The 25,896-nt window shown below is 41.7% G+C and overlaps 1 protein-coding gene across 1 annotated transcript; it reads left to right on the top strand.

The window, feature by feature from the left end:
- The first annotated feature begins 2,269 nt into the window (after positions 1–2,269).
- LOC310933060 (uncharacterized protein) lies at positions 2,270–25,896 on the top strand. Its single transcript, XM_083896482.1, has 21 exons — positions 2,270–2,481; positions 5,047–5,124; positions 5,240–5,305; positions 6,831–6,982; positions 7,416–7,500; positions 7,667–7,817; positions 8,433–8,523; positions 10,727–10,856; positions 16,057–16,176; positions 17,122–17,178; positions 17,266–17,334; positions 17,419–17,508; positions 17,582–17,691; positions 18,742–19,237; positions 20,195–20,272; positions 20,371–22,266; positions 22,348–22,495; positions 23,728–23,993; positions 24,199–24,300; positions 25,350–25,436; positions 25,552–25,896. The coding sequence occupies exons 1-21, from the start codon at positions 2,356–2,358 to the stop codon at positions 25,690–25,692; spliced, it is 4,539 nt and encodes a 1,512-aa protein (XP_083752608.1). The 5' UTR covers positions 2,270–2,355; the 3' UTR covers positions 25,693–25,896.

Below are 25,896 nucleotides of genomic sequence, written 5' to 3'. Positions count from 1 at the left end.
CATCAGCGTTGACGTTCTCCGGATGATGCTGCCCGATGATTCCACAGCAGCTCAAGTGTTTACTGTGTGAGAAACAAAACAATCTAATCTTTAGGTTCCTGAGCACAAACGTTTATTTACGTTTTTAAAACCACACTTGAAAAGCCGTCACGATGGTAAAAATATGGTTTGTTTTTTTATTAATTAGTTTTATTTTAGACACTGTTCTTCCTGCTTTATGTCTCATGTTAACGGCCTTTAAACAAACAGTAGCTTCGTCTGTTTCTCCGCTAAACGTAGACCAAAAGTCAGAAGAAATGTTTTTTGTAAGATTGGCCTCAAAGGTCATTTTGTAAATAATGAAACATTAATGACTTATAAAAATGATAAACAGTAAGTCATGTTGTGCACTTTCGGAGCTAAAGAAAATTAGCTGAATGAAAAAAATAATAGATTTGTCATGTTTTTTTTTTTTGTTTGTTTTTTAAACATCCCCGTATTTGTCCCGTTAGTATTTATTAACTGTAACTATATAATATATATAATGTACATGTGTCTTTCCCAGACTGGGATATCATTTATGCTAATATTATAATGTGGGGTTAGCTACAGGCTACGTTAAAAAACAACAACACACCATGATTAGCTGTTTTTGTGGTAGCCTGGATGCTATTAGCGTTTAGGCTAACATTAGCCAACAACACAGCTGGTCGTCTTCCATTTTTTTAAAATAGAAATTTAATCACACAGTTTTGAAATCAAAGCAGCCAAACAGAGTTTATATTCAAATTTAAACGTAAGGGATTTCGTTGACAGTGCCCAGAGTGGTGGGAAGATTAGCGTGAGCCCTGTTAGCTTTAAGCACAGAATGACGTAGCCTTTGTAGTTATGAAGTTCATAGAAATTTGTGAGATTTTTGATGATACGCTGCGTTCTGTTTACATAAGAAGTAGCCAGAGTTCACAGAGAGGTTGGGGAAAAAACCATGGACGCAAACCTCTCCGCACTAGCCATTGTTGGCAATAACATGTCTATGGTTAAAAATGAAACAGTAATATGTGTTTGACGGATTTACTGTGAAACAAATATACGACAGAAGTGATAGTAGTGAAAGTAGCAGAGCTAGCATGCTAGCGGACATCTTGGAATTCCAGGGTCAAGATTGGTTAAGTTTCTCAGAGTTTCCGAGTTGGAAATTTGAGTTCCTGACGTGAGACATTCCGAGTTTTGACTTTAAATGGAACACACAATTAGCTTAACCTGTTCGCTAGACCCACAATCTCTAACCCCAACTGACATTCTTTTAACAAAAAAACCCCATTTAATTCAACTATTAACATCCACAGTTTCGCCTGTTACTGTCACGGCAACAGTAACATCGAGGGGCGTGGCTTCATGCGGGAAAAAGCGAAAAAAAAGTGACCCACATTGCAATGATGAGGGGGTGGGGTTTAAATAAACAGCCAATTGTGTTCCTTGAAATAGCAATAGCGTACAATTTGTTGTCAAACTCAAACGTAAATACAATTATATTAAAAAGATATGCATATGTTGCAAAATGCACTTTTAAGTTTTTGCAAATGGCCGACGAAGTTCATGTTTAAAGCTTTATTCTTTGTGTGCAATTTTGAAGAAACCTGTGGAAGAAATTTTAAATGAAATGAATGTATGAAAAATATAATTTATCTCTGCTTGACAAAGTGCAAGCACAAATACACAAGTCTGTTTGCACATACACAGGTATTTGAAATGAATAAATAAAAATAAAGAAATCAAGTTTTAGTGTAATGAGTAACCCAACAAAAAATAAAATAACTACTGTATTTTATACATTTTTGAATGGCCAGAAATTTTGAATCATTTTCCTTTGTACAGTCCTGTCACTGCCGTCGCCTTGGATTAATAAATGCTTGCGTTCACCGTCAGTCTGTGTCGGATTCTTCTTCTTTTTCTGTCTAATTTTGTATTTTGCAAATATCTTGTTTGGTTTCTGTCTGGAGATTGTTGACGATCTTAGTTTTATCATCTGCTTTGTTGTATTTCTTGGGTGTCTGCTGCCCCCGCGCGGCCATAGTGTAGAACTGCGCCATCACAAAAACTATGAACTTCCACAAAAGACTGGACCTTTAAAGCTTTTATTTTTGAAGGGTTTTGCCGGAAGTAGTGCGGGGGCCGGGGCGGGGTCTGCGTCAGAGCACGTGACCGCGGACCATGACGACAGACGTCAACAGACTGAGAGCAGAGTTTGACAGATGTTGGCTGTGGACGGAGGGAGGACGAGGACGCGAAGAGGATCATTCAGCGAGGAACAGACGAGCAAGACGACGACGAAGAAGAAGAAGAAGGAAAAGAAAAGTACGTTTATCAGAAGAAAACATGTCGGGAGAAAAAGGCGCGAACCCCTGCAACAAATTCCAGGCGAATATTTTCAACAAGAGTAAATGTCAGAACTGCTTCAAATCCCGGGAAGTTCATCTTCTCAACGAACACGACCAACACCAGGTACCGTCCAAACCCACTAACTTACCACAAACTCTGACTAACTACCGCAAACTATCACTAACTACAACAAACATCACTATCTACCACAAACATCACTATCTACCACAAACTTACAATAAACTATCACTAATGACAACTAACTACCACAAACTATCACTAACTACAACAAACTATCACTTAATACAACATACTACCACAAACTATCACTGACTACCACAAACTATCGCTAACTACAACAATCTACCACAAACTATCACTGACTACCACAAACTATCGCTAACTACCACAAACTTACCGCAAACTATCAATAGCTACAACAAACTATCACAAACCACCACAAACTATCACTGACTACCACAAACTATCGCTAACTACAACAAACTACCACAAACTATCACTGACTACCACAAACTATCGCTAACTACAACAAACTACCACAAACTTACCGCAAACTATCAATAGCTACAACAAACTACCACAAACTATCACTAACTACCACAAATGATCACTAACTACCACAAACCCACCAAACTACCACTGTTTGAAAAATAATGATCATTTAACAAACTTCACAGTTTTAAAAACGTGCCGTTTAACCGCTAATTTCGTTACTATATATATATATTTTTTAAACTCGGTTAATCGGTTTAACGACCATCACTCAAACTACCACCGCTTTTCTTTCAAAATAAGAGCCATTGACTTTGTCTTTTTTACTAACTTTTATCAAACTTTTGCCATAACCTTCACTGTGTCGGTTTATTCCATAAAATAAAATGTTTTAATGTCATTCCACGAGCCTCATCTTGACAGTTTGTATGTTAAACATTATGCGTCTTTTAACCGCTACTTTATCACTTCTGGGTCACTTTCACTTACATTAAGTTTCCGTAAATAATGTGGATTTTGTACATTTGTTTCATGTTTTGTAGTCATGGTTTGCACTTCCAGGCCACCGTAGATTTTTAGGTCCAGTCCCAGTGTTGATAAAGGGTTGATTAAATGGCAAATATCCGTCCCTCGTCACGACGTGCCGCTGTGCCTTGTATATTTTCCCCTCTAACAGCGGAGGAGCTGTGGCCCTGCAGGTCACCATCACTGTCACATGGACGTGATGGTGGTGACAGTTTTGCTACATGCCTGACATACTCCATACGTGTTATTAGTCTGTGTCCCGCTGCCTGGCTTCACGCTGCCCTGTAATTTCAACCTTCAAACCTTCGCACATGGTATTTACCTCGACACAGTGGCAGCAGGGAGAAAACACGTTTCTGCCTCCTTTCAGAAAACGGTTAAAAACGAATTATCTGGAACGTTTTGTCTTAAAGCTGCAGTGTGTAACTTTTGTCGATTGTTGTTGTTGACGTTATTATTCCGCCGCCGGTTTGTTCGTCGTGAACAGAAACGATGTCCCGTTATGTAACGTTGTCCTTCGTCTGAAAACATGCTGTCATTTTCTATTTTTTTTTTATATAGTTTTTGTCAGGGGTGTGCAACAGGTTACCGCGCGTTAGCAAACGCTAACGCATGACACGTTTCCATGACGACTGACAAGGAAAAAGACGCGCATGACGTCATGTTGACGCCAAGTGCCGCGACACCGGAGTTAGCTGCGTTAGCTCCTTTTAGCGCCGGTAGCGCGCCTACAGTTGAACTGGAGCGGTCTGTTTATTAAAGGAAAAGAGCAGCGCTAACAAATAACCAGCGTACCAGTGTACTGCGTATGTGTGCCTCTGTTTTTTAACGTTCAGCGTTACTTTAGAGACTCATTTTAACAATCCGGAGTCACATAAACACGACGTCACACGCGTCTTTTCCGGTCAGTCGTCATGGGAATGCGTCGTGCGTTAAACGCCGTTGGTGCGTTAGCGTTTGACAGCGCTAGTTTTTTGTTTTGATAGATATGTCACTGCCACTGGATACTTGAATTTCCTTAGGGATCAATAAAGTATCTATCTATCTATCTATCTATCTATCTATCTATCTATCTATCTATCTATCTATCTATCTATCTATCTATCTATCTATCTATCTATCTATCTATCTATCTAAGCTGTCTTTCATGCCGTGTTTACGCCGCCATGTTGGCACGAAAACCTGCTGATGAACAGCACGGCTGATCCTTATACTGCCCCCTGGTGCTTTTCACCTGTATGGAAACGGCTGTCGCGGACATTAGTCCAGACCTGCGTCATTACGACACCTCATTCTACTCCAGAGAACACTTCCGCATCGCAATAAAAGCACGTAAAATAAAGTTAGGTTAATTAGCGTAGGAGTCTGTAACGGCGCTAAAGTTAGCATTGAGATTCTCAGTTGCGTTTTTAGTCCAACGCACTTTAAACCGCGTACGCGTTCAAGTGAATCCGCTAATGTTTCTGACCTCAGTCGCCCCTGGAAGATCTTCATTCTGTCTCAACAGCGCCACATACAGGCCTGGCATGTTTACTACAGCGTTTAGAGCAGTTTTGTGGTGAATGAGGACATTTCTTTGAACAGAAAACTTAAAAAATAAAATAAAATAAAATAACAAACAGTTGTTTTTCTTTCTCTTGCGACAAACAGGCAAAACCCGTGTACGGAGGCTGGCTGTGTTTGGCCCCTGAGGGGACGGACTTTGACAACCCCATGCAGAGGTCAAGGGTAATGAAACTGATATAAGTTCCCACGCTAATATCTGTATTTGCGACTTTGTGTATATTAAGAAGAAGAAGAAAAAACATGTGCTGTTTTGATTTTGTTATCTCTTGTGTGTCAGAAGTGGCAGCGACGCTTCTTCATCCTCTACGAACACGGCAGCCTGAGCTTCGCCCTCGACGAACTGGTGAGGAAATCTTTACTGAGCTCAAACGTCGCCGTTATTTTTGTTGTTTTCACGCCCGTCAAATTCTGCGATTTTTTACGTTTTCGTTGCCGTGGGTTTCTTCAGAAGTCTGTCCTCGTGGTAGCAAACGTCCGTGTGACGTCCTGCAGGTGTGGCAGAAGACTGGATTGTAGCCATTGTCGCACGACTACGCGTTAGCGTCCTCCCGCTAACCTACCGACCGTACTAACGGTAACCACGGCAACTCTTTCCCGCTATTTTGCGTTCCCCCTGAGTTTTGTCAACAACGTTCACGTTGTTCATGCGTAGCAAATCGCAGGACGTAGACGTAACCACGACAACAGACGAGCTAAAACTTCCTGTAAATTCAACTCGGGGCTACAACGCTAACCCAAGACTTTTTCACACGAAGCAGCGGCGCTCTGTGTTTACGTGTGTGTGCTGGGATCAGGCGGCCATCTTTAGACCAGATGTTGCTCAAGAGATGATTAAGGCTTAGCCTTTAATACACACACACACACACACACACACACACAAACCTCACTCTCTCATCTCTTTTCACTCCTACACCACAAACTGTTTTCTGTTGAGCTGTCGTTGGTCTGTGTTCTGGTCATCGCTCGTCTCAGGTTCATCAACGACTAGTCGATAAAATCAGAAATGATTTAAGGAGCTGAAAAATCAGAAAAAGTCAGTGATGACTTCTTGTTCTTGTTCTTGTTCTTGTTCTCGTTCTCGTTGTTTTTCTTGTTCTTGTTCTGCTTGTTCTTCCTCTTTCAGTTCTTGTTGTACTTTTTTTGTTTTTTGTGGTTCTCGTTCTTGTTGTTGTTCTTCCTGTTCTTGTTCTCGTTCTTCTTGTTCTTCTTGTTCTTCTCGTTCTTCTCGTTCTTCTCGTTCTTCCTGTTTGTGTTCTTCTCGTTCTTCTTGTTCTTGTTCTTCCTGTTCTTGTTCTCATTCTTCTTGTTCTCATTCTTCTTGTTCTTCTCGTTCCTCTTGTTCTCGTTCTTGTTGTTGTTCTTCCTGTTCTTGTTCTCGTTCTTCTTGTTCTTCTCGTTCTTCCTGTTTGTGTTCTTCTCGTTCTTCATTTTGTTCTTCCTGTTCTTGTTCTTCTCGTTCTTCCTGTTTGTGTTCTTCTCTTTCTTCTTGTTCTTCTTGTTCCTCTTGTTCTTGTTCTTGTTCTTGTTCTTGTTCTCATTCTTGTTGTTCTTCTCGTTCTTCTTGTTCTTCCTGTTTGTGTTCTTCTTGTTCTTGTTCTTCCTGTTCTTGTTCTCTTTCTTCTTGTTCTTCTCGTTCTTTCTGTTTGTGCTCTTCTCGTTCTTCTTGTTCTTGTTCTTCCTGTTCTTGTTCTCGTTCTTCTTGTTCTTCTCGTTCTTCTTGTTCATCTCGTTCTTGTTCTCGTTCTTCTTGTTCTTGTTCTCGTTCCAGTTCTTCTTGTTTTGCCGTTCTTCTTCTTGTTTTTATCGTTTTGTCCACTTCTCCGTCTTCAACTGCTCTGAGATTAATAACTGCGATGTTGTTCTCCTAGCGGAGCACTCTGCCTCAGGGGACGGTGAACTTGAACTTGTGTACAGACATCGTAGACGCTGAGCCCAGGACGGGCCAGAGAAACGCACTCTGCATCATCACAGCAGAGCAGGAAATATTCATCCGTGGAGACAACAAAGAGATCATTCATGGGTGAGTGAGTATATATATATATATATATATATATATATGTATGTATATATAAAACACTTGTTGAATTCACATGTTTCGATCAGGATTTGGGCTCCAGTGAAGGACAATTTTAACGCTTCAGCTTCCAGAGACATTTTGGAAAATGCTATAAAGACTTAACTGACCGCACTTGGTGGAAACACAGCTTTTGAATGGAAGTCTATGTGAAAATGAGCTTCTGCTCTCTTGATTTCTAACGTAAAACACGTTCCTGACGAGATTATCGTCTCAATCTCTAGTTCCTGCTCTTCTTCGGTAGAACTCGACTCTACACTTTTGTGACCGTGTGATATTTTAGCAGCACTGCTGAATAAGCCGGCGCTGCTGCTCAATGAATGCAAGTGTCCTTATCGTTTGATGAATGATTTCTGCAGCTTCTGTCTTTCACCACCAGGTGGAGCGAACAGCTGGCGGTTCACCTGCGGACAAACAAGCAGAACCAGAAGAAGAAACGCAAAGTGGAGCCCGTTACCTCTCAGGTGACACATTAGTCCTAAACTTAACCAGTTAACCTCAGATAATGATGGTTCTGCCTCATTAGGACCAGGTTAATGGTCTTGATGAGGTCAAAATAAGGAAATATATCTCTCACACACACACACACGCACTATATTTATATTAATATTGTTTTTCCAAAAACATCAGGAACCCAGTCCAGCAAAGATGGCTGCACCCGACCCAGCAGAGTCCGCTCGTGGCCGGTGGCGGGAAGAGCAGCGAGGCAGGGAACCGGACGTGACCCCCGTCTGGACCGTCACAGCGGACACTGCCCCGGGTCCGGAGCAGAACCCTGCAGGTGGAACACACACACACACACACACACACACACACACACACACACACACACACACACACACACACACACACAGCCGTTTCCTGTCCCCGTGCAGAATCCTCCAACCACTGTGCAGATGTTGACACACTTTAAAGTCTTTTTTTTTTTATTTAAACAGCTCGTTTAAACCTTGCTTTTCCAGGAAAACACACACACACACACTCACACACACATTTTCGTAGCTTTCATGGTGACGACATTATCTTCAATTCTATTCAATTCAGTTTGTTTTACACAAATCACAACATACATTATCTCAAGGCACAGTCATTGACCCTTACCCTAACCTTAACCATCACAACCTAACCCTAACATTTGACCTCTGTGTCGTCCTTGACCTTTCATTTGTCTGTATTTTGCATCGTAAATATGTTGTTGTTTTTTGACACTTTTATTTTGAAATGCTGTGCAATAGTCATCAAGTATACCTTTAAAGTTGATTTAACCCTGAAACTGTGAGACTTTTCCCACTTCACCGGCCCCGAACCTCGACCTGGAAGGACTTTGACGCTACGATAAACGGACCCTTGCGTTTGTGACGTCCCCTGACGTCTCTGCGTTTGTTTCCACGTACAGGAAACGCGACTCCGGTATCCACGGACGCCGGCGACCGTCTCGCCGAGCCAAACGTCGGGAGCCAGAAGCAGAGCCAGAGCCGGCAGAGAAGGTCAGAGAAGAACCAGAGAACCACAGATCACACACACACACATCTCCAGCTCAGGCTGATGACAGCGCGCGTAAACAACCGCGCCGTAGATTGTGTTTGGCAGAAATCTGGAGTTTATTTTCTGCATGTACGTATGTTTGCGTGTAATCTGCGGGCAGCAGCCGTTTAAAGGGGCCTTGGCAAAAAAAAAAAAAAAGGAAAGCGGAGTAAAAATGTGCAAGCAATTAGCACAAAGGACATCCAATGCCTCTGAGCGCTAACCCCCCCCCCCACCCCCCATCACACACCGCTAAACACCGGATCAAAGGCTCGTGCTCTAACCCTCCATTAGAGATCTGGCTGCTACTATTTTAGTATTTAGCTCCTCCCACTTTGTGTCCTGGCAGCGTAAACTGCTCACGTGTGGAGAAAACATCTCACTTTTTTCTTTTCCTTTTTGGGAAACAAAACTACAAACACACACACATACACACACACACACACACAGGCGAGACACCCACCCTCCAAATAAGGCCAGAAATTCCACAACGCTGCTGTAATTAGATATCTGCGGCATTGTTTCTCAGGACCTCGGCGCTCGCTGTCAGAGAAAGTGTCAGCGAGAGACAGAGGAGATGAAGAATCCACTGAAACCGTCTGCTCTTTAGACTTTTTTACAAAGTTAAAAGAGAGACTGTGAAACTTTCTTCTGCTCAAATAAATGCTGAAATGTTCTTCACGTCCAAAAAGTTTTACTTTAAGAGTTTAGTTACAGCTGCAGCTCACCACCGTTATCAGAGGTGGAAAGTAACGAAATACATTTACTCAGGTTGCTGTATTGAATACTTTTTGTATGTGTATTTTGTATTTTTTTAAGTACAATTTAAAATCAGGATTTTGTATTTTACTTGAGTACGTATTGACTCAAGTATTGTACATAGTTACTTTATAAATCCTCTCTGTTACTGAGTAAAAATAAACATGACGAATGATGATGTGATTAGCATTAGCACTGAAGCGTGAACATAGAGGGCGTGCGCTAAAAGTGATGTAATATCCTGTGTCGCGCCGGGCGTGAGCTCCAAAATATTTTTGGATTTCTGACCCCTTGTCATATTTCTACTACCCTCACACCCCACGCACTAAGTAACTTTTACTTAAAGTACATTTTCAGATGACTGCTTTTACTTCTGTTTGAGTAATATTTCATCAAAGTATTGGTACTTTTACTTGAGTACAATATTTTGGTACTTTTTCCACCATTTTAGTACTTCATTTCCACAAATGAATGAAATAACATGGAAAAACCTTGTAAAAAGTATGTGAAAATGTAAAGAACAATACTGTAAATAATTTAAAAAACTATATAAACTTAGTAAAAAAAAATTACACTGTAAAGAACCCACATTATAAGACAATATGAATGTATAGAACAGGGGCCTTAAACTCAAAATGCCCTGGGGGCCAGTGAACTTCTAGTCTGGTGAGGAGGGGCCGGGTCAAGTGAAAAGAGTCCAACAATTTGCAAAAAATTAACGGTTTAGTGATTAGAAATTAAAATGGTATCTTGATAATCCCTCATGATGTTGCAATTACAAGTATTAAGGCTGACGTCGCACACCATTTCAAAGTAAAAGTGTTTGTTTTGATAGATAGTTCAAGACAAAAAAAACATTTATGACGGGAAAATGAATCTGTAAATAACAAAAACAGACAGAATTAAAAGATAAACTCAAAATATACATGTAGTGTCAATTGTAATTAAAACACTATACGGGCTTATATATAATTAAATGTGGAATTTTGTAATTTCAAAATAAGTGTAGGGCCGCAGGACATCGACCGGTGGACCGCATGTGGCCCCCGCGCCGTGAGTTTGAGACCCCTGGTATAGAACATACCTTAATAAAAAAAAAAAAAAAACTTATATAAACATATACATTACACTGTAAATAACTCTCATTATAAACTATATATAGACTATTAAATGTAAAGTACAGAAGCTAAATCGTTTTCTTGGGGATACTAAACCCACAACAGGCAATTCCTCATCAGCACCTTTAAATCACTGCTTCTGCTAGTTAGCATTAGCGTTAGCTTCAGCTAGCGCTCGGACGCTAATGTCAGCTGAAAAATTCAACCCCGGTGTTAGCAGAGGTCGGAGGTCAGAGGTCAGACGACCCACGTGTGATTTTACAGAAACGCTTCCGTCTGTGTTTTCCAGCTGCGGCAGAAGAACAGAGAGGATTCTGGGATGGGAGACGACAGAGCGCGGAGTAGGCCACGCCGTATCCAGCAGGGGCAGGAGTGAGACTCAGCAGCAGGAGGAGCAGGAGGAGGAGGAGGTGACCACATGAAACACAGCTTCATCCATTCATCCACTCACTCACTCACACATGCTTTGCTCTGTCACTGACCAGGGTCACAGAGGGCGTGGGAAATTCCTGCTAAATTTCCAGAAACTTCCCGGGAGAACTTTAGCCCTTTTTTGGAAGAGTTTTGGAAGCTGTGCAGACACAAACTTCCCCTGACTCCCAGGATTTCAAAATAAAGTCACTATGAATGACATTTATACATTTGAAAAAATATTTACAACTTAGGCCACGCCCATTTTTATTTTGGGAATATAAGTAGATTTTGGGACTTTAAGTGAACTTTAGGTAGATTTTGGGACTTTAAGTAGATTTTTGGACTTTAAGTGAACTTTAAGTAATTTTTGGACTATTAGTCAACTATAAGTAGATTTTGGGACTATACCTAGATTTTGGGACCTACGTGAACTTTAAGTAGATTTTTGGACTATAAGTGAACTTTAAGTAATTTTTGGGACTTTAAGTGAATTATAAGCAGATTTTTTGACTATAAGTGAACTTTAAGTAGATTTTGGGGCTTTAAGTGAACTTTAAGTATATTTTTGGACAAAAGTGAACTTTAAGTAGATTTTGGGACTTTTAGTCAACTATAAGTAGATTTTGTGACTATAAGTGAACTTTAAGTAGATTTCGGGACTATAAATAGATTTTGGAACTTTAAGTAAATTTTGGGACTATAAGTGAACTTTAAGTAGATTTTGGGACTTTAAGCAGATTTTTGGACTTTAAGTGAACTTTAAGTAATTTTTGGACTATTAGTCAACTATAAGTAGATTTTGGGACTATACCTAGATTTTGGGACCTACGTGAACTTTAAGTAGATTTTTGGACTATAAGTGAACTTTAAGTAATTTTTGGGACTTTAAGTGAATTATAAGCAGATTTTTTGACTATAAGTGAACTTTAAGTAGATTTTGGGGCTTTAAGTGAACTTAAAGTAGATTTTTGGACTATACGTGAACTTTAAGTAGATTTTGGGACTTTAAGTGAACTATAAGTAGATTTTGTGACTATAAGTGAACTTTAAGTAGATTTTGGGACTATAAATAGATTTTGGAACTTAAAGTAAATTTTGGGACTATAAGTGAACTTTAAGTAGATTTTGGGACTATAAGTGAACTGTAAGTAGATTTTTGGACTATAAGTGAACTTTAAGTAGTTTTTGGGATGATAAATGAACTTTAAATACATTTTGGGACTTTTGGGATTTTTAAGTCTTTTTTAACTGATTACAGTCGGCTTTGATTCGTGTGTCGTACGTCACGCTCAGGACTCTTCCGCTGATGACACTCTGACCAATCAGAGGCTGTCAGTCTGTTGACCTCACATTTTAGTATCGGCTCAGCTCACTTTAACCTCGTCAGAGCAGGAACAAAAAAACCCAGTAGAGTCGAGTCGTGGTGGAACTGTACGATGGAAAAGCACCGCAATGGTCTCCCTATCCTACATCTTATGTCCATGCAATTATATACAGTAGTTTTTCGTTTTCTGCCGCTGGAGCTGGACTTGTTCGAACATGCAAACAAACCAGGTGTTCTGCAGCGGGAGAAATGATGTCACGGCTGCGAGGAAACTGAGAGCCGATCTGAAACTTTGAAATGAGAGGAGAGCAAAACTCGTCTGAAACTCCAGACTGAGACGGAAACACTCGCGACTCTCCGTCCGCTGACGAGCAGGTGATGATGAAACCGTGCAGAAGAGTCGGCACGGCCGCGTCGAGGCTTCAGTGTCAGCATCAGTGAGTGAGTGTTGGTGATTCATGCAAGGTTTGGTGACGTCTGTGCACATAAGTGGTTTCCGATGCCCTGCAGGCCTTCACTCCTCCTGCTCCAGGCTCTTTTTTTTTCCTCAGAATTCCTGAGAACTTGAACGAGACGTGGTGTAATCCTCCAGAGACTCTGCGAGAGTCTTTTTACGAGCATTTCTGCAGAAACACGCAACCGTAGTTCTGTTGTGAGCGATGCTGCGTGAGTTTTACCCAATGAAATACCTGCAAGGTACCAACACGAGCAATTACAGCCCCCTCCTTTGAGCCAAAACACTATGTCTGCTTCAGAATGACTTTGCTCAATACATAACTGATGTGCTTTCTGGATTATAGTCCATTCACTATATTTTACCCATTGAAATTCCTATAAAAGGCCTCTACGATAAAATGCAATGTTTCAGGAGCACAGATCTGGTCGTGGGGCTCAAATTTTAATTGTTCTGCTTCAGAATGACTTTATTTTATTAATAGGAGTTGTGTTTTTATAGATTATCAATCACTTACTTTCTTTTACCCATTGAACATCTTGTATAAGTCCAAAGCAACTTAAATTGAGCCAGAGCGTAGTTTCATTATCATCCAATATCAATATCATCCAATAGGGCTGTATTTGACAGATTATAACCCACTTTCTTTCTTTTACCCATTGGAATTACTGTATAAGTCCAATGCAACTCGGTCTTAGGTTTATATTTGACAGATTATGATCCACTCACTCCCTTTTTGCCCATTAGAATTCCTGTAAAAAGCCCAATAAAAGCAGTGAAAAGCTGCGCTCCACGTGCCAGCTCCTGCCTTTTGGCTGAAAAGAGTATTTGTGCTTCAAAATGACTTAATTTGACTAACGCGGGGTTAAATAAAGCTCGACAACGCGTTAAAGCCAAGAGGATTTTTTTTCTTTCTCTTTTTCATTTGGTCTCATGAGATGATTTATGTGTCTGTGGGTGTGTTTGTTTTAGTCGCCAGGATAAGGTCAGAGGAGTTCATGAAGGTTCCACAGATTCCCAAGACTCTTCACCGGACACTGGCTCAGTCCAGAGCTGTGTTCCTGCGTCTGTTGTGTTCTGTTCTTGGATTTAAAAAAAACAAAACAAAAAAACACTCACAAAGAAGGTTCTGTAACCATTAAAATGTTTTTGTTTTTCTGTCCTCCATTAGAGAGAGAGGTTACGTAAGAGGGAAGAATGAATCTTTTCTACAGCACAGTCTCCAATGGACAAAAAAGCTTGTTTGGTTTTTACTGTAGTGACGTTTGAATCCAGAGACGCTGAAACGTGCAGCGTGAAGAGGCATGAAGCATTGTGAAGCATTGTGAAGCATTGTGAAGCATTGTGAAGCATTGTGAAGCATTGTGAAGCATCGTGAAGCGGCGTGAAACGTCGTGAAGTGCCGAGAAGCATCATAAAGAGGCGTGAAGTATCGTGACGCAGTGCAATGAGGCATCATGAAGCATTGTGAAGTGGCGTAAAGCATCGTGAAGTATCGTAAAGCGACGTGAAGCGCTGAGAAACATTGTGAAGAGGCATGAAGCATTGTGAAGCTGCGTGAAGCATCATGAAGTAGCATGAAGCATCGTGAAGAGGTGCGACGCATCGTGAAGCTGCGTGAAGCATCGTGAAGGAGCATGAAGCTTCGTGAAGTGTTGTGAAGCTGCGTGAAGCATCGTGAAGGAGCATGAAGCGGCGTGAAGCATCGTGAAGGAGCATGAAGCGGCGTGAAGCATCATGAAGGAGCATGAAGTAGCATGAAGCATCGTGAATTGGCATGAACTGTTGTGAAGCGGCGTGAAACATCATGAAGTAGCATGAAGCGGCGTGAAGCATCGTGAAGCTTCGTGAAGCTGCGTGAAGCATCGTGAAGGAGCATGAAGTGGCGTGAAGCATCGTGAAGGAGCATGAAGCGACGTGAAGCATCATGAAGGAGCATGAAGCGACGTGAAGCATCGTGAAGGAGCATGAAGCGGCGTGAAGCATCGTGAAGGAGCATGAAGTAGCATGAAGCATCGTGAATTGGCATGAACTGTTGTGAAGCGGCGTGAAACATCATGAAGTAGCATGAAGCGGCGTGAAGCATCGTGAAGCTTCGTGAAGCTGCGTGAAGCATCGTGAAGGAGCATGAAGTGGCGTGAAGCATCGTGAAGGAGCATGAAGCGACGTGAAGCATCATGAAGGAGCATGAAGCGGCGTGAAGCATCGTGAAGGAGCATGAAGCGGCGTGAAGCATCGTGAAGGAGCGTGAAGCATCGTGAAGGAGCATGAAGCATCGTGAAGCGTAGTGAAGCTGCGTGAAGTAGCATGAAGGAGCCTGAAGCGTCGTGAAGGAGCATGAAGCATCGTGAAGCGCCGTGAACTGTTGTGAAGCTGCATGAAGCAGTGTGAAGTGGCGTGAAGCATCATGAAGTAGCATGAAGGAGCCTGAAGCATCGTGATGCGGTGTAAATCGTCGTGAAACTGCGTGAAGCATCGTGAAGTAGCATGAAGCATCGTGAAGCTTCGTGAAGCATCATGAAGTAGCATGAAGGAGCCTGAAGCATCATGATGCGGCGTGAAGCGTCGTGAAGTAGCATGAAGCATCGTGAAGCTGCGTGAAGCATCATGAATTAGCATGAAGCATCGTGAAGCAGCGTGAACTGTTGTGAAGCTGCGTGAAGCATCGTCAAGTAGCATGAAGCATCGTGAAGCGGTGTAAATCGTCGTGAAACTGCGTGAAGCATCGTGAAGTAGCATGAAGCATCGTGAAGCGGTGTGAAGCATCATGAAGGAGCATGAAGCATCGTGAAGCATCGTGAAGCTGCATGAAGCATTGTGAAGCTGCGTGAAGTAGCATGAAGCATCGTGAAGCATCGTGAAACTGCGTGAAGGAGCATGAAGCATCGTGAAGCATCGTGAAACTGCATGAAGGAGCATGAAGCATCGTGAAGCATCGTGATGCGGCGTGAAGCATCGTGAAGTAGCATGAAGCACCGTGAAACTGCGTGAAGGAGCATGAAGCATCGTGAAGCATCGTGAAGCATCATGAAATTGAAACACAAATTGAACACAAAAAAACGAGGAGAATCCGCGATTGTTTTGCCTTATTTTTAAAACCCAGTCATCCGTGTTGTGCCGTTGAAAAGCCTGCCGGGCTCCCGCTGTGCTGCACAGCAGGGGTTCAGGGTTCAGGGTTCTATTCCTGCCAAGGATCCAGAGCGGCTGAAGGAATGCAGGGCAGAGAGAGCTGCCACCGGTTTTTATTCAAGGAACTTTTCAATCGCTGTGAAATATTTTGGCCAAGAAAAGCAGAACGTCCGTTTATTTTTTGGCTCATGTAGACGAACGACAACAACTCCCAGATTAAAAGACAAAATTATTGCTCTAAGAAGTCGAAATTAGGAGGTAGTTGTTATTTTTTAATGCTATCTCTTTGTCTCCACAGACACTAAGGTCCTGTAGAGACTCGGTCCGCCTCGGCGCTCCTGCTCCTCCTCCTCCTCCTCCTCCTCCTCACAGACGAGCCAAATCTCTGGAGCGCAGGACGTCAGACACGGTGATGACGGTGAGAAAAGAACAGCGACGACACTTTCACTTTACTGCCGTTCTAAATGATCGGAGAAAACATGGAACAAACAAACCAAACACAGTTTGTTATCACGCAGCTTGCAGGGGGGGAAACAGAGAGGCAACATCAGCATCCAGATGTTAAATCTGGTCAATAAAAATGATTTGATATCATGCGTGAGGGTTTTATTCCACAGATTAGAGCTCATTTACTCCCTTTTACCCGTTGAAATTCCTGTAAAAGGCCAATAAAACAACGTTTAACTTGCCAAACATTGTTTACAGCCCTCATCTTAAAGCCAATATGTTGTTTCTTTCTCAGAATGACTTGATTTCATGCGTGAGGGTTGTTTTTTGGGCAGATTATGACACATTTACTCCCTTTTACCCATTGAAAATCCTGTAAAAGGCCAACAAAACGAGCAAAAGTCTTGACAAACGTTTATAACACCTTTGAGCCAAAATTGTTTGTGCCTAAAAATGACTTGATTTCATTCATGACGTTTGTGTTTGACAGATTATCACCCACTCACCACCTTTTTACCCATCGAAAATCCCTGTAAAAGCCTCTACTTTCATTATTTATGCCTCAAAACGATCTGACATTATGTACGTGGCTTGTATTTGACAGATTATACATCATTTACTCCCTTTTTACCCATTGAAATTCCTTTTTAAGTGGCTATTATTTACGTATTACACCCTCTACCTTTTAAACAAAGCCAAACACACAGTATGTTACGACGCAGCGACATTAAAAATTAAAATAAAAAATGTTTTAAACAGAATCTATGATAAAAGGTGCAGTGGATGTTTTTTAAGGAAAAACAAAGCTGATACAAACTCTACCAAGGAGCATACTTTGATATGATCTGTAATTAATGTGAATACATTCTTACAGCTTCTTAATTTCTTTAAACTATGTGTTTTATTTTGCCGACAGCCAGATCTGTTGAACTTTAAAAAAGGCTGGATGGTGAAAATGGATGAAAACAATCAGGTAAACAGTTTTTTTTTAAAGCTTAAACGTAATGATTTTTAGCTTCTTACAGTCTGTACCTTTCATGCGTCCTTTGCTGCCCTCTAGTGGAAGAAATACTGGTTTGTGCTGTCGACCGACACACTGAGATACTACAAGGACTCGGTGACAGAGGAGGTACTGACATATGTGTTGTTTTACTGTTGAAGAAAGTGTTATTTCTGTGTTCTTTAAACTCAAATCTTTGATATTTTCCCTCAGTCTTCAGATCTGGAAGGAGAAATCGACCTGACATCGTGTTTTCGTGTGTCGGAGTACGACGTGCAGAGGAACTACGGCTTTCAGATCCACGTGAGACACTAAAAAAATTGAAAAAGTTTATTCTCCTGTCATGACTTTTTACTAACATTTGAATGTGTCACAGACTCCAGAGGCTGTGGTCACGCTGTCGGCCATGACGGCAGGAATACGCAAGAACTGGATCCAGTCTCTGATGAGGAACGTTCACCCGGCTCACGGTCCTGATGTCACCAGGTCAACTAACGTGAAAAAGCTAAAAAAAAAAGTCATAGTTATGAGATAAGAAGTGAAAACTATGAGATAAATCAAAATGACCACGTAAAAATGAATAACTATGGGGTTAAAACATCAAAATTATGACATAAGAAGTCAAAATTATGAGATAAATCGGAATTCATGTGATTTAAAAAGTCATGGTTAATCATAATTATGGGATTATGTATAAAAAAGTAAAAAATAGAGATTATGAGATAAAAAGTTAAAATTGTGAGAAAACACGGAATTATGAGATAAAAATAATCCCATAATTATGGGATTAAAATTTAGTACTTTTAGTCGGTATGCTATGTGTAGCCAGGGCTGCTCTGGAGCAGACTGACGGATTATGAGATAAAAAAAAAGTCATAATAATGAGATAATGAGAATCATAATTATGGTTAAAAATCTAAATGGGATTAAAAGTCAGAATTATGGGCTCAAAGGGTTGAAATGATGTGATAAAAAGTAGAGATTATGAGTTAAAAAGTAAAAATTGTGAGAAAACACGGAATTACGAGATGAAAATCATAATTATGGGTTTAAAAGTCAGAATTATAGGCTCAAAGGGTTGAAACGATGTGATAAATTATGGGATTAAAATGTAGTACTTTTAGTTGGTATGCTACATGTAGCCACAGCTGCTCTGGAGCAGACTGACGGATTATGAGATAGAAAGTCATAATAATTAAATAAAAAGTCAGAATTATGAGATAAAATGTAATTATAATTAAATAAAAATCATAATTATGGGATTAAAAAAAATCAAAATTATGAGATATAGAATTATGGGCTCAAAGGGTTGACATGATGTGATTAAAAGTAGAGATTATGAGTTAAAATAATCTTATTATGGCATTAAAATGTAGTACTTTTAGTCTTTTTATCATCATCATTTTTAGTTTCTCAGGATTCTTCACTTTTTTATATTTGTCTTTAAATACAAACCAAGGATTCTTGAAGATTTTAATGTGGTTCCATCAGACAAACTCACTCATTGTCTCTTTAATCTCACCTAATCTCACACAGTTTACCAGAGCACCACCTTCACAGTGAAGTTCTCCCCAGACCAGATGTGACCCAGGACTCTCGTCCCTCTCGCCCTCAGCCCAAACCCAGCAGCAGTGTGACGGAGAGGCGACGGGAAGGACGCTACAGAACCTTCGACTGGGCCGAGTTCAGACCCCGGAAGAAGCCGACGCTGGACGCCGACCGTCCGAGGGTCAGCGCTCCGCTCTCGCTGGAGCTGGGAGACCTGGAGAGGAGGAGGAGGCGGCAGGAGAGGAGGAGGAGGTACGAGGACATGCTGGGCGTCTCTCTGAGGTGGGGAGAGGCTGGAGATGTGAAGCAGGACGACGTCAGAGCCCTGAGTCCAAGATCTCAGAGGAGGGTGGAGGAGGAGATAGAGGAGTGCTGGAGGAAAGTGGAGAGGAGTGAGTTCAGGCCGGACAGACGAGTCCAACTGATGACTGAAGACAAAGACACTGGGGACATGGACAAGCTGCTGGACAGCTGCAGGGAGCGAGTGAGTGCTGGACACGGATGGGACAAAAATATACAATATTATCACTAAAATCTAATGTAGACTACTGCAGTAAATTGAGATTATGAGCCAATAGGTCACAATTATGGGAAAAGAAGTAAAAACCATGTGATAAATTGAGATTATGAGATTGAAAATTCAATTATGGGATTAGACGTATCCAAAATATGAGCTAAAAAGTCATAAATATGGCATTTAAAGACAAAATTATTCAATATTATCACTAATTGTGATTTACAATATCATGATAATTTTGTGTGTGGAGACTTAGGTTAAAATTCTGAAAATTATGAAGTAAAAGGTGGGACAGTAGTCCAAAATAAAGCAGTCAAAATTATGAGATATAAAGTGAAAAAGGTGAGGAAAGTCATAATTATGAGCTTAAAAAGTCATGAATGTGGTGTGTGTGGAGACGAACGTTACATTTCTGAAAACTTTGAACTAAAGGGTGGGACAATAGTCCAAAATATGTGCTAAAACACAAAGGTATGTGATTAAAAAGTCAAAATTATGAGATATTAAGTGAAAATGGTGAGAAAAGTCATAATTACGGCATTTAAAGACAAAATTATACAATATTATCACTAATTGTGATTTAAAATGTCACAATAATTGTGTGTGAGGAGACTAACCTTACAATTATGAAAGTGATGAACTAAAATGTGGGACAATAGTCCAAAATATGTGCTAAAAAGACAAAATTATGGGGTTTAAAAAGTCGTAATTATGAGCTAAAAAGACATAATTGAGGCATTACAAAGTCTAAATTATGAGATAAATCGGAATTATGAGTTAAAGGTAGAAATTGTGAGACAAGTAGTGATAAATTGCACTGTTTATCTCATCAATTCGTATTTTAATCTCATAATTTCATATTTTTGGAGATGGTAACGCATCAATAATGTTATTAATTGAATCTGTTTTCTTGCGCCGTTGTAGGTTGAGGATCTGAAGGCTCAGCTGGACGAGTCAGAGCGTCACAGGCTGGAGCTGGAGACTCGTCAGCAGCTCGCGTCGGTAAAGCAAAAATCCATCTTTGGTTCCTTGAAATGTGTGAGCGATATTTTAAAAACGCGTTTCCTGAACCTCCTCTTTCTCGTTTTCTCGTCAAAAAGCTGGAGCCTGGTGCTGGAGAAAAGAACCACGCAGAGAGTGGAGATCTTTCACAGGACACGCAGGAGCAACTGAGATGTGAAGCACCTTCATCCACACCTGACCCAGACGGAGGTGGAACCACGTCTTCACTGTCACCCGCAACAGAAAATCAAGGACAAGTCACAGGACTGAACTTTGAAGGCACATCATCACACCACCAGAAGCTGCTGGAGGGAGGAGACGGTGGACTGGAAGAGAAGACGCCCTCGACCGTCTGCCTCGTAGAGCAGCACGTTCCTCCAGACCAGGCCATGGCGAGGAGGCTCTCCACAGAGCTGGAGGTTCTCACCAGCCGCAACGAGGCTCTCAACCAACGCAACCAGGAGATGCTCAACCAGCTGACGGAGGCGGACCGCGAGATAGCGAGGCTGCGAGCGGCGCTGAGCAGCCGCTACACCGAGCCGCATCACCTTCCAGAGGTGGAGCAAGGAGAACAGAGGAGGGCGGAGCATCTGGAACAGGAGCTCAGGTCGAAGAACGAGGAGCTCCTGGAGGCCCAGGCGCTCGTCGCGGCTCTGAAGGAGAGTCTGAGGGAGAAGGAGCTGCTGCAGCTCAACGTCCCGCAAGAGAAGGAGGACGGATACCTGCGGCGGTGTTTCGAGGCCACAGAAGCTAAGCTGATGGAGCTGGAGAGGCAGCTCCACCAGTCGGAGACAAACCGCAGGCAGCTGGAGGTCCACAACGCCGAGCTGAAGGAGGCTGAGAGACTTCATCAGCGGAGGTCTGTGGAGGCGGAGGCCGACATGGCAAGGTTGAAGCAGGAGTTGGAGGAGGAGAGGGTTGGTCAGGTTTCAGGTGAAGACAGGATCCAGCATGTGATGGACGGGATGGTGCTGAGGTCGGAAGCGTTGGGCAGGTTCTTGGAGGTCATCGACAAGTTGGATTTCGGGAAACGAGAGAGAGAGGAGGAGGAGGAGGAGAGTCAGCTGACGTGGGAGGAAAAGTTCTGGAGGTCGGTTCTCGACGAACTGCAAAGCAGCAAATCCGAAACGAGCGAGGAGAGCTCTGCTGATGTTCTTCTCAGAGAGGTTTCGGAGCGTATGGTCGCAGAGAGGCAGATGCTGCTGTTAGGACATGGTCTGCGTCCAGGGGAAGGTTCGTGCACAGATGAGGGGAAGGAAGGTTTGAAAGATCTGGATGTCGTTTGGAGGAGAGCAAGTGTGACTGAGACGGAAAACAAAGAGACGAACGGAAGCAAGATGTTTGGTGTTATGAGCCAGCGGAGGCACGGTGAACTCGCGAAAAGGTCTTTGCTAAACCTCGTGGCCTCCTCCGTCAGCTCCTCTGGGAAACTGCAGCTCATCGCTCAACGGCTCAAAGGTTCACGCCTTTCCGAGAGTCCATGGTTTGGTGTGGTTCACTCTGCGGCCACTGAAGCTCTGTACTGCTGTTATCTCAACCAGCTTCGGTCGGCGTGGGAGAAAGAGCTTAAACAAACCGAGCAGAGACTTCTCAACTGCAGCAGCTGCGTCAAACTCGTGGAGGAGAACGAGGTTTTGAGAGAAAGACTGTCGGATCTAGAAGGACAACAAGCATCGTACTGCCGAGAGCCAGATCAGGACGTAGATGTTCCAGATAATTCCAGGGAGGAAACTGCTGCACAACAGAATTCCGAAACAGCAGACGAGGAGATGGACGAGTTTGTGGAAATCCAAGTTTTGGGGAACCAGGAAGTGTCCGAATCGCACCAGGAATCTGATCCAAACCTTGGTTTTGAGGAAGTTTTAGAGCTGAGAAGAAGAGTGAAGGAGCTGGAGGAGGTTCTGTCCGTCACCGCGGAGGAGCTGAGTCGAGAGTTCCACGGGAAAATGAGTTGTGCTCAGCGGCAACATGAGAATGATGTGGAAAAGCTGAAGGTCTGTGCTTTTAGTTCAAAATAAGGTTCACTCATCATCAAAGTCACAAAGAAGGATTTAACACGGTGTCTCCCCCTACAGGCCACCTGTCAGCAAGGATTCATGTCAATGGAAGAGTCGCATCTGAAGGTCGTCGAGGAGCTGCAGCGACGACACCAACAGGAGGTGGATCGCCTCCTGGTGGAGAGAGACCAACTGCTGGAGGAGGAGAGCGCTGCCACAGCAACAGGTCTGTCAGCACTGCCACCAGAATTTTATTCATATATATAAATATATATATATATATACGTACATATACTAGTGCAGTGCCCGTAGGAAGTATGTATTCTTATAGTGGGAGCTGAAGAAGATTTTTCAGTTATGGCATGATAAGGAACTTAAAGGCTAACATAATACATAAAACACTGTGCAACCTCATTAGGCACAATGCAAATGTGCCTAATGTTTTTTGAAGAAAGTCAGCTCACTGTCAAAGTGCATCAGGGCAAATGGATCATTTCCTGAATTTCAAATATTCATATAAATTATTCCTTAAGAGCTTTGCAAATATTTTCAACTGATCCTTGTTCAGGGCGATGCCGACTATTATGTTGGTGAATTTTAAGTCATTCAGAGATACTTTTTGTTTTTGAGAAGAAAGTCAGCTCACTGTCAAAGTGTATCAGGGCAAATGAATCATTTCCTGAATTTCAAAAATTCACATAAATTATTCCTTAAGAGATTTGCAAATATTTTAAACGGATCCTTGTTCAGGGCGATGCCGACTATTATGATGGTGAATTTCTAGTCATTCCGAGATACTTTTTGTTTTTGAGAAGAAAATCAGCTCACTGTCAAAGTGCATCAGGGCAAATGGATCATTTCCTGAATTTCAAATATTCATATAAATTATTCCTTAAGAGCTTTGCAAATATTTTCAACTGATCCTTGTTCAGGGCGATGCCGACTATTATGTTGGTGAATTTTAAGTCATTCAGAGATACTTTTTGTTTTTGAGAAGAAAGTCAGCTCACTGTCAAAGTGTATCAGGGCAAATGAATCATTTCCTGAATTTCAAAAATTCACATAAATTATTCCTTAAGAGATTTGCAAATATTTTAAACGGATCCTTGTTCAGGGCGATGCCGACTATTATGATGGTGAATTTCTAGTCATTCCGAGATACTTTTTGTTTTTGAGAAGAAAATCAGCTCACTGTCAAAGTGCATCAGGGCAAATGGATCATTTCCTGAATTTCAAAAATTCATATAAATTATTTCTTAAGAGATTTGCAAATATTTTCAACGGATCCTTGTTCAGGGCGATACCGACTATTATGATGGTAAATTTCAAGTCATTCCGAGATACTTTTTGTTTTTGAGAAGAAAGTCAGCTCACTGTCAAAGTGTATCAGGGCAAATGATCATACCCTGAATTTTAAAATTTTTACTAATTCCTCATGTCATGTTCTTCTCCTGTCAGCGATTTCAGCCATAGAAAACGCCCACCGCGTGGAGCTGCAGCGCCACGTGCAGGAAAGGCATCGTTCAGAAAGCGATAAAGGAAACGCAGAGTTGGAGGAGATGCTTGAGGAGCTGGCCTCCCACCAGAGGGAGCTGCAGGTCCTGTCGCAGCAGTTTTCTCTCAAGTGTCTGGAGAACGGACATCTGGTTCAGGCTCTGGAAGCCGAGAGGAAAGCGCTGTGCCAGTGTCAGCAGGAAAACCAGGACCTGAGGTCCAGAAACCAGGTGAGAGACCAGGTGACCACACAACAATAACAAGTAACTAAGGGTTGGACTTCCTGTTTTGTGCAGAACTTCTGGTATTTGTTTTTTCCAATGATTTATGTGAGCTATTCATTGCTTACTGAAGGTGTTGATGTCACTCAGTGTCAGCGTCGGCAGCTGTGTGTCCTCACTGTTGTTGTTGTTGTTGTGTTCGTCTCTCGTCCAGGAGCTGAGTGGTCACCTCGCAGCAGAGATCACCAGACTGTGTTCACTGGCTAAACAGGACGAGCTTCCGCTCAGTCAGAGGATGGACGTCTATGAGCTGGAGGTGAGGAGGGTTAAAATGTGAATTGGAATGTTCAAATTATGAGCTAATCTATACATCCACCAATGGATTGACTGCTAAATAATGAGCTAATCTATACATCCACCAACAGATTGACCGCCAAATAATGAGCTATTTTATACATCCAATGACATACTGACTGCCAAATAATGAGCTTTTCTTTATATCCACCAACACACTGCCTGCCAAATAATGAGCTAATCTATACATCCAATGGCATACTGACTGCCAAATAATGAGCTATTCTTTATATCCACCAACAGATTGACTGCCAAATAATGAGCTATTCTATACATCCAATGACAGACTGACTGCCAAATAATGAGCTTTTCTTTATATCCACCAACACACTGCCTGCCAAATAATGAGCTAATCTATACATCCAATGGCATACTGACTGCCAAATAATGAGCTATTCTTTATATCCACCAACAGATTGACTGCCAAATAATGAGATATTCTATACATCCAATGGCATACTGACTGCCAAATAATGAGCTATTCTTTATATCCACCAACGGATTGACTGCCAAATAATGAGCTATTCTATACATCCAATGACATACTGACTGCCAAATAATGAGCTATTCTTTATATCCACCAACACACTGCCTGCCAAATAGTGAGCTAATCTATATATCCAATGGCATACTGCCTGCCAAAAAATGACCTATTCTTTATATCCACCAACACACTGCCTGCCAAACAATGAGCTATTCTATACATCCAATGACATACTGACTGCCAAATAATGAGCTATTCTTTATATCCACCAACACACTGCCTGCCAAATAATGAGCTAATCTATATATCCAATGGCATACTGACTGCCAAATAATGAGCTAATCTATATATCCAATGGCATACTGACTGCCAAATAATGAGCTAATCTATATATCCAATGGCATACTGACTGCCAAATAATGAGCTATTGTTTATATCCACCAACAGACTGACTGATGTGCTTGTTTTAAATGACATGATGATGATGATGATGATGATGAAGATGAAGAAGTATTATATTTTTTCAGATCACCATGCGAGTGAAGGAGTGTGAGGTCGAGTGTCTGAAGCAGGAAGTCACGTCTCTGAAGGAGGAAGTGCAGTCGGCGCAGAGGGTGAGAATCACCCACCAAAATAAAGCTGCTGATCACGTTATTGATCATTCTGAGATTCAACCTTAAAGAGTGTTTTCATAATATTAGAAAAGTAAAGAGTTGCATCACATTTCAGGACAAAAGAATCGCAACAAAGAAATACCAGGACACGTTCAGCGAGCTCAACTTCATCAGAGTCAAAACGGAGCGAGAGACGAACGAACTGAGAGAAAACCTGCGAGTGGCTCGTCAGGCTCTGGACCAGGCGTCGCCATAGCAACAGCAACATTTCTATTCAACGCCAACATAAAACACTTTAACCTCAAGAACAGCGTGTATGTAAAAACAAACAAACAAACAAAAAAGATTGTCTGTTTGTCTGGACCAATTTTTTTTAAAACATTTTTTTAGTTCATGATTCACGTGTCAAACTTTTATATAAATGTTTTAATATAATTTTATCTGTTTCTGTACATATATT

This window comes from Microchirus variegatus (assembly GCF_963457635.1).
Source record: "Microchirus variegatus genome assembly, chromosome: 10".
NCBI classification, from domain to species: domain Eukaryota; kingdom Metazoa; phylum Chordata; class Actinopteri; order Pleuronectiformes; family Soleidae; genus Microchirus; species Microchirus variegatus.
This window is presented reverse-complemented; position numbering and strand designations above follow the sequence as displayed.

Excerpts from the sequence above, each read along its gene's own strand:
- LOC310933060 (XM_083896482.1), top strand. The coding sequence starts at position 2,356 with ATGTCGGGAGAAAAAGGCGCGAACCCCTGCAACAAATTCCAGGCGAAT. Across the intron at positions 5,125-5,239 it reads ACCCCATGCAGAGGTCAAGG|AAGTGGCAGCGACGCTTCTT; the intron begins GTAATGAAACTG and ends CTTGTGTGTCAG. Across the intron at positions 24,301-25,349 it reads TGGACGTCTATGAGCTGGAG|ATCACCATGCGAGTGAAGGA; the intron begins GTGAGGAGGGTT and ends ATATTTTTTCAG.